The sequence below is a fragment of the Ischnura elegans genome, chromosome 5 (assembly GCF_921293095.1).
Source record: "Ischnura elegans chromosome 5, ioIscEleg1.1, whole genome shotgun sequence".
In the NCBI taxonomy this organism is placed as follows: domain Eukaryota; kingdom Metazoa; phylum Arthropoda; class Insecta; order Odonata; family Coenagrionidae; genus Ischnura; species Ischnura elegans.
This window is the reverse complement of record NC_060250.1, coordinates 131,361,753-131,376,788: the sequence shown is the minus strand read 5'-3', so window position 1 is coordinate 131,376,788 and position 15,036 is coordinate 131,361,753. Positions and strand designations below refer to the sequence as shown.

The window sequence follows — 15,036 nt, the reverse complement described above, 5'->3', positions numbered from 1 at the left end:
AAGAAGAAATTCTTTCTCGTGAGATTGAGCCTAGAACAGAATTGGAAACTCACCAATGGTAACTTTCAGCCTGTCCACTTCTTCCTGGTGCTGATGGTGAGTGGTCTGCTTCAATCTCTCCTCGAGCATATTCAGCTCGGTCCTCTTCATGTCTATTTGCTGCTGCAGAGTGCGGTACCTGATGAAATGAAATTTACAGCCACTACGTAACATCTCTGTCCCCTTGGACTACAACCTTGCCGCAGAGTCGAGCAGCAAGAGCTGCTAGTTATCACTGTGATAACTAGCACCCGTTTTAAGCTAATAACATTTACAGAATTGAGGGGCAGGTATCATTCTGTCAAGGTTATACTTCATTACATGAGTGCACCAGAAATAGCATCAGTTCATGACACTACATACCTATCGGCAACCTTGACAATGGACTTGGCCTCTCTCTCGACCTGCTGCAACTCCGCTCCTTTTGTTTCACATATTTCCTTGGCTTGGCGAAGGACTTCAAGGTGACTGAGAACTGAAGCATCAGTTTTAGGCGCCGAACCTCCAGACACAGTGCCACCTTTGATCATTCACATTACGAGAAGAGAATAAAGAGATTTTAGAAAGCATTGATATGTAATACTGTGCATAATAAACTCCAGATTATGCTTGTGCAGATTATTCATACTTCGGATTATCCACTTTGCATGAGTTTCACCATCCTTCAATTTTTTCGACAACCTTGATAAAACATAAACTCGGACAACAGGATTATCATATTTTAATGCAAGGACACACAAGGCTGATCATTCCCACTAGAAGTCCCCATGTAAAACGAAGGAAAGAAGAAAATGTTACCTACGGTTTTTAATGTATTTTTCATACCAAAAATGTGCAATTACTTGGGTGTGGTTGAACAAAGCCTAAGGGAACTGGAGACTTCATCACATTTAGGCATGTTTACGCTGCAACCAGTCAAGGTCAAACGTGAAGGAAAGGGAGTAGCAGAAGTGAAGGCAGCGATGGAAGAGAAAGCGGAGACAAAGGGAGTAGAGATCACATTAGCCACAGCCAGACACTAGCCTGCATTGACAGTTTGCTAATGTATATGGACCAGTGGGAATACGTGGACATTATCACCGCCAAAAAGATTTGTGATCAAGTGAAGGAAGCTCTGATGAGGCCTTGAAGCAATCTAAAATAACGGACGATGTGCATGAACAATAATACGGTAGATTCTGTTTAATTAGGACATATAGGCACTGGCACATTTTGCCCCATCTAAGCAGCTGCCTGAGTAAGGTCAAGTATACTGTAAATGTGCCTAAACAAATGCTGAAATGAGATGTTAATAATGCAAAAAATAATGTTGGACATTGGCTTGTACCCACTCTTAAATCTCCACCATGGGTGTCACCAATTCTTTCTCATTTTCACCGGTTAATTCCAGTGACGGCGCGTGCGTACACGCATGTTAGCAAGCGCACACCCAAAGATGAATGAATAATAAAAGAAAACTATTCCTTTGCAACGAGAAGGATAAAAATCCTGTCTGCATATGCAAGAAACATGAAGCTCCGAATGCTACAGCTATCTCCTTTTCGAATTCACCGCTCTAAAAGTGTGAGGTCCCGTGGCATCGCACCGGGCGCATTTTCGGTCTATGCGATCGCTTGTGGGTTCTCTGACGGGACGAAGTAAGCGGGGGGGGGGGGGGGTAGGTGCTGTTCAAATGGGTGATGGGAGCAGACTCAATACCATGCGAGTGCGCACACGCATATTTTTGGTGAGTGACTCGCAAGTAGAGTAGAGGTGTTGCCGCAACCTACACTATCTGCGCCCAGGTCCGTCTACAGAGTCATCTGTTTGGCCGTTTTCTACACTACTTCCTCATAGGGTGTAAGGAAAGGAGAATGAATTTCACCTACCGTCACTTGTAAAGGCGTGTTTAGAATAATTATTTCCATGCATGCTAATATTATTTCTGTTCATGCAATTTTAAGGGTAGAATATACCAGTGACATGCTTTGCTTGCTATGTATTCTATAACAACAAAATATAATGCTCATGGATTAGTATTAACATAATATAATTAAATCATCCTATATCTGCTCTAATGCACACCTTAAATAAATTATCAACAGCCGCCACTGGTTAATTCCCAATACCAAGGGTGGCCATTGGCCAAGAAAAAGCTAAAACTGACGGTCATTGCCCACTGCCTTCTATCCCCAAAACACTTACCTCTTAACCTATCATCTATAGCCGACAACACTGACAAAGTAGTCCCCTTCTCTTAAAAGTGACACTAAATTGAATGAGGTCTCAAGATACAGAAATAGACCCGGATCCTCTACCATATGATCTACCAATAAGAGCTCAAAGAATAAGGCAAGAATAGTTAACCTACGTGAAAAAGAAGACAAAAGAAGGATCATGTTTAAAAAAAATGGTATCGTGAGATAGAAAAATTAAAATTTCATTGAAAGTATATAGTCGATGTCACCCCCTCATGGCCGAATCCAGTAGCATACTGCCCCAGTTAAGTGAAAAAAACTCATGGAAATTCTACTACACATTGGGTTCTGCTCTTACAGATCTGCCCCTATTAAGCAGCTGCCCCAAACAACCAGTGGCCCCATTAACAAGAATCTACCATACGATTTACATAAATTGTGAATATTATAAGAAATAAGAGTGAAAGTTTGGATTATCTCCGATTATTCGTGCCGCCTCTCCCCATTGTTAGCCTGGATATTCGGATGTTTCCTGCACGTGCAACATGCCACAAACATGGATTAAAATAATTTCAGTACAGGCAGGCCTTCCACCAAAGTGTATCAAGGTCAGACATGGATAAATTCACTGACAAGGGAAAGCACCCAAGTGTCACCACAAGAGCACGTTCAAACTTCACAGCACGATAGAAATTGAAAATTGAAATTTGAAGAGAAAGGTCTTTACGCAAGAGTCCACTGGGCTTTAGTTTTCAAGATGTTATCAATCAAAAGTACTAGTTCCGTGACTCTAACAGACTTTGTTTGAAGTCTTTGTAATCCAGTTTGAATTCCCGCCAATTCAATTCGTTCTTCTTTTATTTACAGAGTAAGTCAAATTGGTGTTAAGTCAAACTTTGTAACTGCCCCCACGTGTTCCGGCACGAGGGTAGTCAGTCAGCCTTTGGTCGCCATGTAGAATGGTCGAACGGGAGAGTTCTCCTTTTTTGTAATATATCATCAAACCGAAGTATTGCAATTTCAATTATCATAAACCGCCTGGTCCTTCGAATCATTTATCTTTGTACCCATCGCGTTTTCAAGATGTTATCAATCAAAAGTACTAGTTCCGTGACTCTAACAGACTTCAATAACACCTTCTCCCTGTCAATAATAAACACGGCAGAGAGAGCCTGTGATAGCTAAATTCATCATGGCAGTGCTCCTTGCTTAACAATTAAATAGCCTTCAATGCTTGGTTTCAGGGTGAAAATATGTTGCATAAAAAAAGGATATATTGTTCACAATACATATTCAGCAAAATTACCTTTCAAACATTTAATTATTCAACAGAAGTGACATAGAGCGCAGTGACTTTAAGTTCTATCCCTGTGGTGATAATAAACACCTCCTTGTATGCAACCTGTGACATAATAATATTGCAACATAACAGCAATATGTATTGCTTCCATGCTCTTCATCGTGCCTATCAACGGAGTGAAAGGTTCTCCATAAAAGTGTGTATGACAAGATTTTCATTATATTGCATCACTATTCCACTGCGGGATGCACAAGTCTAGGCTTTTTCCATCCAAAGAATGTAATGCAATGTTTCATGAAAACCATGGCCCATTGGGGGCTTGAGCAAACGCAATTAAATCTTATATTATCCTTTTCTATTACACAATATTACACTCACACACACACAATCTGGTGGTGACACTTGGGTGATGTGTTAGTAATGAATAAAAAAAAAAATTAGAAATTTTGAGAGATTTGCAGATTCCCCACCTATAATTTTATTTTTTCAGGATTTATTTACACATTTTTTTCTTATTAATTATTATTGTTTGGTATGATGTTCTCTATGATTCCAAAGCACTGCAGGAACAAGTGACTTCGTACACAGTCACGCGCACGGGTGCAAAGTTAAATGCACCTAAGAATGAAGTTCACTATGAAAAAATATTTGACTTAGCTGGGATTTGAACCCGGATCTCACGATGGCCAGTCAGGTGTGTTAACCAGTTCCACGCATCAGAAAATTATTAGAGGAGAGTTTACAAAAAACAGCAAAAGACAAAACTTTAAAATAGTTTGAGAGAAAATAAGGTCACCACCCTTTCTAGGACTAAAATATTGCCACATGTGCACTTAAGGACAATGTTACAGCCAGACTTTTCTAATAAGAGCATAGATATATGTAGAAAGATAAACATCTTGAATAACTACAGGCAATAACTACTGTTTCCAAGGGAATTCATCAAGAGAGGAGAGGAGGAAAAGGAAATTAAGAGCATATTCCAGAAATTAAAAGAAAAAACATTGTACGTACATACTCTCAATAAACAATTGAGGGGCTACTGTACTACTATGTGGGATTTGCATTGCTGGGAAAATACACTTTAGGATTTCAGCATATTTTACAGTTGAAACGTGATTAACTTAATTTAACCCAATTTTCTCCCAATTTTACATCACAGATGTACCGGGGAAAAATGAATGTGACATTTGCAGTCTCCCCTCTTTCCCACGTGACACTGGAATACGTATTTAACCCCTTCCACATTAATTATTAATTTTTAATAATTAATAATGATTAATTTTCTGAATATAGTACTCCTATTCTCTATTTATTTTTTCAGTGGTTCTCTTTTAAATGGTGGTGAAGTGATATTTTGTAATTTTTAATCAACATTGAACCGTGAGTAAAAATATGATTATTAAACATGGAGAACACAGCTATCGCTACTCAAATAAAATCATTTTAATCCTTCCAATGCATCATGTTTCATGAAATATGAATTACAGTAAACTCTTGATTTTACGAAGCAGGATTTTACGAAGTTTTCGATTATACGAAGTGATATTGCGGTCCCGGTGAAAAGCCTATGCTAAATACATGGCGCTATTCGATTATACGAAGTTTCGATTATACAAAATTTTTTGAATTTACGAACCTCGGCTCGGTCCCTAGGAGCAAATGGCATTCGTTTATACGAACTACGGCGAAAAATTTGTCAACAAAACTAGTTACGCCGGCGTAAGTAGCTAAAAAATCAGCGCTTCCAACTGTGGTCCATCAAAAGTGCGAAATCGTAAATGATAATGCAACTTTGGAGAGAAATGGGTCGCCAAAAACCTCACTGTGGGAATTTAGGGGGAGTAGGAGTTCAGTTAAAATATCGCGGCTGACATTATGCCCCTATTTACGTGCGTGTTCGTAAACATAGCATCGACAATAATTCGTAGTTTAACATGTCAGGAAGGTCGCGCGGAGTATTTCGTACACCCCTAATTAACCCTTTGCACTGCTGTGAACGTACTTCGAAGACTACTTGACTACTTTTCACCGAAGCACTTCGAAGGGTCCCTAATCCGGGACCCTCTCCTCGACGAGCTCACCCTCGCTGGCCCCTGAAACTGGGCTATTTTTTAATGAATTACCTGACGCAACCCTGGGTTTCAAAGGGCAAAGGTGCCATGGGGGGAAAAAGAGTAAAGTGCGTGTTACTGTGGGGCTGTGCGTCAACCAAACGGGCACGGACAAAATAAGCCCGTTGTCATTGGGAAATTTGAAAGGCCACGGTGCTTAAAACATGTAAAATTGGAAGCCCTCCCCGTTTTTTACCATGCAAATAAAAACAGCTGGATGACCCGAGAAATTTTCCAGCAAACGGTTATACGTCTACAGAGAAAAATTGCTGGAGAGAACAGCAAAATTGTTTTAATAATGGATAATGCCACCGTTCATAAATACGTGGAAGATCTAAAATTGGCTAATGTTCGAGTCCTCTTTTTACCCCCGAACTCGACTAGCAAGTCCCAGCCCTTGGACCAAGGCATTATCCAGGATTTTAAAGTCCTATACCGGAAGAAGCTTGAGCGGTATTACTTGCGATGGATCGGTATGTATACATTCATCTATTTTGCTCATGTGCGTTTGGATATCGATTTAGATATTTTTATTCATGATTATCATTCTTTCAAATCTATTTGCTACTTTTATAAATGGGAACAGAAATTAATAACATCCCGAAATGGACGTTGATACATGCAATCCGCGCCATAATATCTTTTCGTGTATATATTGGCCTTTGTGAATGAACAACTTAAATATCTTAAGTACTGGGCTCTATTTACCGCCAATTTATATTTCAGGCTTCTCGTAATGAAGACGCACTTCCAAGTCTAGCCATGAACTTTCTTCTCACACGCTTCCCCGTTCTCCCATGCTGGGGTTCTGTCTTTCCAAAGCCGTCCCTTCCCTCCTGCCGCCTTTGGCTGATCTTGCTGACACCCACCTTACGCATCCCAAACCCCTCCTTCCCCAGCATTTCCCATTCACTCCTTCCCTAAGGAGACTGAGCTTGTGTGCGTCGCAAAAAAATACGGCCCCCAAAAGTAGACTGAGGCAGAGCTGAAGGCCATTTCCCCACCCTTCTTTGTCCTGCCCCCTTCACCAGTCCTTGTGCTGACCACACTTCTTCCCTCAGGCAATCCCCATCCCACTCTTATTCACCCCACCCACTGGGAACGTTCCCCGATTGTGGAGAAGGGCATGCTTCATCTTTACCTGCAACGGGGGGAAGTTATTAACCGGAGAGAGGCGGAAGAAGTATCTTCCACTATCGGGAAAATGGTGCCGCGCTTATAATTGTCTCTCCTCTTCTCAGCTGACTTTTCAATTGAAATTAATTTCTTTGCTCTTTCCACACTATATTTATTTACGATTATGGCGCGACTCTTTTTTAGTGCTAAAACTAAGAAAATCTTTTCTCTATGTCAATGATCCTTTGCCTAACTTTCAATACGGCGGAGAAAGGAACACGAAAACTAAATGAGGTGACGGTACAGGTTTTTGCGTGTCATTTTTTGGGAATTCACGCTAGCGAACCAATACTTAACCACGTTGAGAAATGATAAAACGTCTCTTGTAGGAAAACAATCAATGTGGATAATAACGTTTCTATCTATATTTCTCCGATACTGTAAGATGTTTCTCCTGTCGTTTTCCGGTTGGAACCTTGCTCCTGTCGGCATAAAAGGAGAGAAACATACTATATGAACAGGTCACCTCACACCCGGTATGAAGAATACAGTCCTGATGAAGAATTAAGTCTTTTATGGCAACGTCTGCGAGGATGATGGAACACAGTAGTCGGACGGAGAACTCAAACAGAATTTACTTCAAATATTCGCCAGAAGATAATCACATCCTACGTTTTTTATGATCGTAATTGAATCTCAGTGAAAATAGAGCACATTCTGCTGAAAATACGAAGTAACTCGAAATATTAACTTACAAAGGTTATTTTGGAAACGGGCTAAGACCCTTGTTTTTCTTTTTTTCTCGTCACTGAGCGATAGAGGGCGACATATATGGCGGTTAGGCCGGCTGCCGCTAAAATTCCGTGGGTGTCAGAAACAAATATCTATCTTTTGCATACTTAATAGTAGCTATTGGCTCCTAACCACAAATTTATTACTGTTAATTCTTATAATAAACATTGAAATTCATTATTTGATTACGTTTTCAAAACTGGTCGCGAATTTCTTTAGCGATCGTTGATGTTGAAGTATGAACAAGAAATGGGAATTTTATGGTGGTATAATTATTTAACGATTTTTCACATCATAAATCGATAGCAAAAAGCCTTTTCTATGAATTATACCGGGAATAACCACCGAAAACATTTAAATAAGACCACTAAAGACAAAAAACGGCGGAAGAAACAAAAGCGAACATTTTTTTCGTGACTTATGAAAAAGGTTTGAATTTACGAAACTCGATTTTACGAAGTGCCAATTTTCCGGTCCCACTGACTTCGTAAAATCAAGAGTTTACTGTATTTATGTATACTATGTATGCTGTGACATTGTTAAGTATTAAAAGTAATTATATTGTTCCTCTAGCAGAGTTCCCACTCAATCTAAATAACAAAATTAAAGGTTTTTTCCAGGTTTTCACGCTCTAAATGTCTTCAAACTCACGGTTAGTAGATGAACCATTTTAAGCAGAAATATTGATCGCTTAACAAACATCGGCCGCAAGTAAACTACACATTTAACAAACTCGACAGACACAGTGAATCCAAACGCAGCAATGAAAGTGCTATCTCTCCTGACGTCACATATAGTTTGCAAAATTTAGCTCTGGCTAAAGGTTGTGCGTGGGAAAATAGGACCAGGGACCAGGGTGCCAGGGATGTTAAGAAGCGTCTGAATTTTTGCAAGTGTTAATGACTACCAGTTACCAGTCTCCCTGCTTGAGTACTGACTTAAGGTCAATGTGTCATCATGACACATGGACTAATAATTGCGCTTCAAATATACGTGTCCAGATAAATTCGCGGCCATGTCTGCGCGTGACTGACCTTGAAATATGATCAAAATATCCATTTTTCTTTCAATATGTGAATCGTAGTCGTACGATCGTAAAATCAAGAGTGAGAGATTTTTAAGGCACTAGGACGAAATTCACGGCTTTTCCAAGTTTTTTCACGGTATGCAAAATTCACGGCTAATTCACGGTTTTAAGGTTTTCAAGGTTGAATGGGAACCCTGTCTAGAAGTATTGCTAAAATTATGAAAATCCGAAAAAGCGTGGCTCGTCATTGCGCAGTTTTGCATCGAAAGTTCATGACGAGCCAGACTCATTACAGCGCAAGGGGTTAGAGAGGGCAAAGGCAAACAAACCTGGATCCATAGTGTCTCCGTCCATAGTCACCGAACGAATCAATATCTTGGGATGGAAAGCCACCTTGGAGGCTGTGTTTGTGTCTTTGCAGATGAAAGAGCTCCCAAATGCCCACTGAATGGCAGGAGCAACCGTGGCATCAAATTCCAAAAGCGGTATGGCAGCCCACACCTTATCCGCCCCAACCTGCAATCACATTCCGCCACATTTCAAGAGGAGAAAATTACATCACTACTGCAATATGAAAATCAGATTTTTCTTCTTGCATAGCGTATGATATCTAACTTCAGTATCAATGGTCAAACCTCTCAGTTTGTGAAAACAGAACCTATTACGAGTTTTAAGCGTATCCGAGATTTGCAACTCAAAATGGAACCAAAGAGTCAATTCCACAAGTGAACTCCTGCTCTCTTGGTTCCATCAAGAATTAGTGGAACCAAAGAGCAACGGAGAAGGCACCAATAATCATAAATGTATGGAATTGAATGCTATTTCAATCACAGTGAAAATAAAAACTTATCCATTACAAAAATACTAGAGATGTGCGAATAGTATCCGCGAATACTCGAATACCTCGAATAATAGAAAGTATTCGATATTCGAGATCTCGAATAGTTATGCCAAAGGTACCGTCTCGAATACCTCGAATACTATGAATTTCGCGTCATAAACTATCGCTCGCACGTCGTTGGTAGTTGACTCGGAAAAATGAGAACTCTAGTCGTCTAGTGCATGCGGCGCCGTTTTAAGCAAGCTGACGAAATACATCAAATTCACGGGTTCGAGCGGTGAAAAGAGTTCGACGTGGGGAACCGAAATTGATCGGATGAAAAAAATCCGAAATTCCCAGGTGTCCCTTATCAGGAGAACCTCAGTTCCGTGGGATAGCAACATTGGCGCATTTCCCACGATCCGCTATCCCCATCCATTCAGCGTTCGCCCCACCCCCTCAAACGATTTCCTCTTCCCCGAAAACAAAAAAAAGGTCCCGGCTCGTGCAGGGATCGTATTACGAAGACCTCAGCTTTGAAAAAAATATCGAGTTACCGGAAAATAATAGAATCTTGTTTCACCCTTCCCTCTTTCTCCCCACTGACCATTTTCCCGCATCCATCTTTTGATAAAATGAGAGGAGGTGTTTGCCATGTGTCCTTTGTGGCTAATAATGACAGGCACTTATTTTGAATCTTCCCCAGGAGATGAAACTACCATAGGGAGGAACTCAGTGCCGTGGGATAGTGACATTGGCGCATTTCCCACGATCTGCTATTCCCCTCCATTCAGCATTCGCCTCACCCACTCTTGACGATTTCCTCTTCTCCGAAATCAAAATAAAGATCCCAGCTCGCGCAGGGATTGTATTACAAAAACCTTAGCTTCAAAAAATATCAAGTTCCGCGAGAAAAATAAAAACGTGTCTCGCACCCACCCCCTTTTCTCACCCACTGACCTTTTTCTACCTACCTGCTTCGAATTTCCCCCTTTCTCGAGGTCAACTGCTGCATGAGTCATCTACTAGCCCGAAAGGTGTCTAACAATGACTTTCGGCAATTGTTATTACACCTTTATTGGATTGAAATATTAGTAATGTGCGCGTAATTTAAAAAAGAATAAGACCAAACACGACATATTTCTGACTTTATTTAAGCATTTTGCGCAGGAAAATAAATACCGGGAAGAAGAAGAAATACGACGGAGGCGTAATGCTCAAATAGGGTGGTTTCCTATTATTTTTTATTGCCTAAATCGAAATATTAATACTCCTGAAATACGTATTTAACGCTTTTAGAGTTTTATAAGACGATATCTATTTTTTCGCGATTAAATTAAAAGTGAAAATTTTCAAGCGCGCGAAAACGCGACGGGTAAGTATGAATGCCAGGAAAAACTCCGCGTGACGTCGTTCTTGTTCCCGCTGCCGCAAGTGAGGTGACCTTGGGGCGAGGCTCTGAGCGCTATTACGACGCAGGATGCTAGCAGGTAGCCGAGTACCATGCTAGCTGGTAGCGCTTGGCTTAAATAAGGTTTATTAATACCTTATCAAACAGACTGTGTGATTATTAAGACATGTCTCCCTGAGCTCTGTGCCTCATGCATGCATTGGTAACCTCAGACGATGTAAAACTCTGATCCTCTCGTGTAAAAACTAAGTCCCTGTGATGTCACGTGGAGTGGCATCGCATAGGCGCCAATCTGGCCTTTTTCAAATGAGGTAAAATTGAACATTGCCATTAGTCTAAACCGGTATTTCTAGAACGAAATAATTTGTATATTATGAATACACTACTGGTGGGTAACGAATCACAATCAATACCTTTCGTTTTCTTTAATGAATGAAACTACCCTATTGTTTACATAAAATTAAAATATTCCATTAATCAGCTAAATTCCTGTTTGAATCCTTTAAAGGCAATCACAATTACTCGCCAAAATCTTGGGTTTCCTGCTGCATAGGCGACCTAGTCAAACATTTTCACATTCATCGTTTAGTATTCGAGGTATTCGAAATTCGAGGTATTCGAATATTCGAGCAATGATTTAATATTCGAATTCGATATTCGAATTCGAGAAATCTACTATTCGACCCATCCCTAAAAAATACAGTAAATTAAAGTTAATTAAGTGGCTACTCACCAACTTTTGAGCAAATGCCAGCTTGTCGGGTGGAATGGTGCTCCCTCGAATTTTATTAAGAGGCACAAATGTCACCCTGTTCGCTAGATTACCCTTCAGAAGTAACTTTTGACCAGTTTGGTCATTGTCAATCACAATATTGTACAGCTGCAATGAAGAGTAAAACATGCTTGAGTACTATATAAAGAGCACAACTCTTGATTGCACTATTAAGAATAACAATAGACTAATTGATAGCAAATGATATACACATTATCAACACTGACTTCATAATAATGGTGTACATACACAATCCTAGGTAACAAAGGCAAAAACATACAAGGGTAAGGTGAAAAGTTCTCCTCAAGACTATGACTATGCAAGACAGACTTTCTGTTAAAAAATGAAGATGTAATGACTTCAATGTACTTGGTCCAGCATGTCTCCAGCATCAGCATTCCTTCATGAAAGTAAGAGTCAGTTAGGTTGTGAAAGTATTCCTCTATGGTCTCCTCAGCTTCTTCATTGGATGCAGAACAAATTTCTTCAATTTTGAGAACAAATGGAAGGAGAGTAAAGAAAAACAAGCAAATCGTACCCCAAATCCCACGGTTTTCCCATCACCATGTACCATTGGGAGCAGGTGTGCTGCCTTAGTGAAAAATGACTTTTTCCCTCTTCATGCCAGGCCTTTTCCACCTAATTTTGACACTCAGCTGGACTTGAACGTCCAAATAATAACCACCCATAATTCTTCAGCCTTTTGCAAGGTAATCATTTAACAGGATGTATTTCTCATCCCAAAACACACTGGCCATGGCAGGTGCAATCAACTTCACTTTCTTTGGCAGTGAACCACCGGCCTCCACCCACTGCATGGACAACTGTTTCATTTTGGGTGTGAAGTGGTGGACCCAGGTCTCCTCCATGGTGGCAATTCGCCACACAAAATTAGGAAGTAAGTTCAATGAGTCTAAAAAATTCTGCAAAAATCATTCGCCCATTTGCTTTTGACCAGCATTTGGACAAGCCAGCCCAGGCAAATGCACAGACCTTCTGCAACCTTAAATCACTGTGCAAGATCTTGCACGCACTTTCTTCCGATATCTCCATGGCTTAAGCTTTCACAATTACCTTCATTCACCCTTCGTCCAACGCAATATCATGCACTTTTTTCACCGTTAACGATATGGTTGCCGTTTTTGGCCTTCCTCCGCAAAGGTCACCTTCAAGGGATGTGAGACCACATTTCAATACATCTGCCCACTTTTTACCTGTTGACATGGAAGGAGCTCCCATAAACTGTAGTCAAATTCAAATACTTTTCCTAAGGGGTTTATCCATTCAGAACGAAGAATTTCATTGTGTGAAAAATTCACATAGGAAAAATCATTCGCCTTGACCGGGATTCGAACCCGGATCCCTCGATTTCCGGCCGAGTGCTTTAGCCAGTTAAGCTACCGAGGCATCATTCTCCCCTGTGGAAATTTGTGGACTATACCGGAAATCGAGGGATCCGGGTTCGAATCCCGGTCAAGGCGAAAGATTTTTCCTCTGTGGATTTTTTGCACAACATGTGCATTGCAGGTGACTCCGTAAAAGTTATCACCGTGGCTAGTCCCAGTATACTTAAAGAAGAATTTTATGACCACACACTATTCAAGTTCAATTCAAATAAATTTTTGAAAAACCTTGCAAGCCACCCCCTGCATAAATGCATGCAAACAGCTTTGCTGATCAGAGCGCCATTTCTATATCAGGTTGAGAAATTTTCACCTCATCCTTGTAAAAAGGCATGAAAATTCCATGTTAAAATTTTTAAATCTAAGCATTCCATACTTATTCAGCAATGATAGTTTAACAGACTATTATAATAGAAATAAACTAGCTTCTGGAAAAGATCAATGTTTGTGACAACCTACCCTTCCACCTGCAACTGCTTCCAATGCATTCGAAAAAGCAGGGTTCTTAAGCTTAATCAACTGGCACAGAAACCCCTTCACCTTCGAGCGATCAAAATTGGGCTCCGGATCTGAATATCGGAAGTTCAAGGAATATCTGCAAAAAAAAATACATACTATGTTATACCTTCGCAAAAAGAAGAAAAGCAAGCATAGCTACTAGTAAGAAAATCATATAAAGAATAGGTAATCATGAACAAAACTGTTTTTTTTTTGCTACAAATATGATTTAAGTAACACAAGGCCTGTGGGCCTTTACTCTGGTTAGAAATCTAAAGTGGCCAGTGATATAAAATTTTTCATTTCACTGACCAATCATCAAAATATCACCAATTATTCGTAATATTTTATTACTCCTTCATAAAATATTTGAAAACCTCAGAGTATTTTAAAACCTAAAATCAATACATTAAAAACTAAAGGTATATTGTCATGAAAAATACAACAAAACCTTCACAAGTTAAACTATCAGCATAATCATGGATACTTTTCAATTTTACTCTAAATTGCGCTGTTTTAGGCTAAAAGATACTTGTGATGATTAGTTAATTCATTAATGTAGGGAAAAGTACAAATGTTTCATCAAACAACAAAAGAAGTTTTTATTAAAAATAATGAAGGCCCAAAACGACGGCACTGAGAATGTGAAACACCAATTCCCAGGCTATCCATTCCCAAAGAAGGACCTCAGCCCCTTCCTCAAATATCCACCCCATCCCAACCATTCTACTTTTCACAAACATTCACCAAAAGTGTAGGCTATCCTGAGAGGGTTATTGAGTAATGCATTGCACATTAGTCTAGTACTGTGGAGATTCCCCTGACCCTATGCATAAGGAAGCTTATATTGCCTCCACGCCCATGTACCATGCGTATTTTGTACGCCTGTGAATGTTTCCAGGGACTAAAATACAAATCAAAAATGTCACATTCTTTAAAGAAAAAGGTGTTGGGTTAGTCCTGGGAAGTAGAAGATTACTGAGGAGGGATTGAAGGGAAGGGGAGATTCTGGTGCAGGCAAAGAAGTTGATTTTGTTTTATGGTAGTTTTAAAGCATGCGTGGAAGGAAAAGGAGAATGTTGCTAACATGGGCCATGAGAACGCCTGGCTTTCTTCTTTCCAATAGGGTGGTTTCCTATTATTTTTTATTGCCTAAATCGAAAGATTATTACTCCTGGAGCACGTATTTCACGCTTTTAGATTTTTAAATGACGATATCTATTTTTCGTGATTAAATTAAAAAGTGAAAAGTTTCAAGCGCGCGAAAACGCGACGGCTAAGAAGTAATTCTAGGAAAACTCCATGTGACGTCGTTCTGGCTCCCGTTGCCGCAAGTGAGGTGACCTTGGGGTGAGGCTTTGAGAGCTGATACGACACAGAATGCTAGCAGGTAGCAGAGTACCCTGCTAGCTGGTAGCGCTTGGCTTAAATAAGGATTATTAATACCTTATCAAACGAAGAAAACTTTCTGACCTTAGCCACTTTTAATAGGTGATTATTAAGACATGTTTCCCTGAGCTCTGTGCCTCATGCATGCATTGATAATCTCACAAGATGTAAAACTCCG

The 15,036-nt window shown here is 40.1% G+C and overlaps 1 protein-coding gene across 1 annotated transcript in view; it reads right to left on the bottom strand.

Moving 5' to 3' along the window:
- Window positions 1-15,036, bottom strand: part of LOC124159567 (structural maintenance of chromosomes protein 2) — an 80,222-nt gene that overhangs the window by 37,251 nt on the left and 27,935 nt on the right. The window contains exons 11-15 of the mRNA XM_046535465.1: window positions 13,431-13,566; window positions 11,530-11,676; window positions 8,895-9,081; window positions 403-559; window positions 54-178 (exon numbers count right to left, since the gene is read on the bottom strand). Of these exons, the coding sequence (XP_046391421.1) occupies window positions 54-178; window positions 403-559; window positions 8,895-9,081; window positions 11,530-11,676; window positions 13,431-13,566 (752 nt within the window). The remainder of the gene's footprint in view (window positions 1-53; window positions 179-402; window positions 560-8,894; window positions 9,082-11,529; window positions 11,677-13,430; window positions 13,567-15,036) is intronic.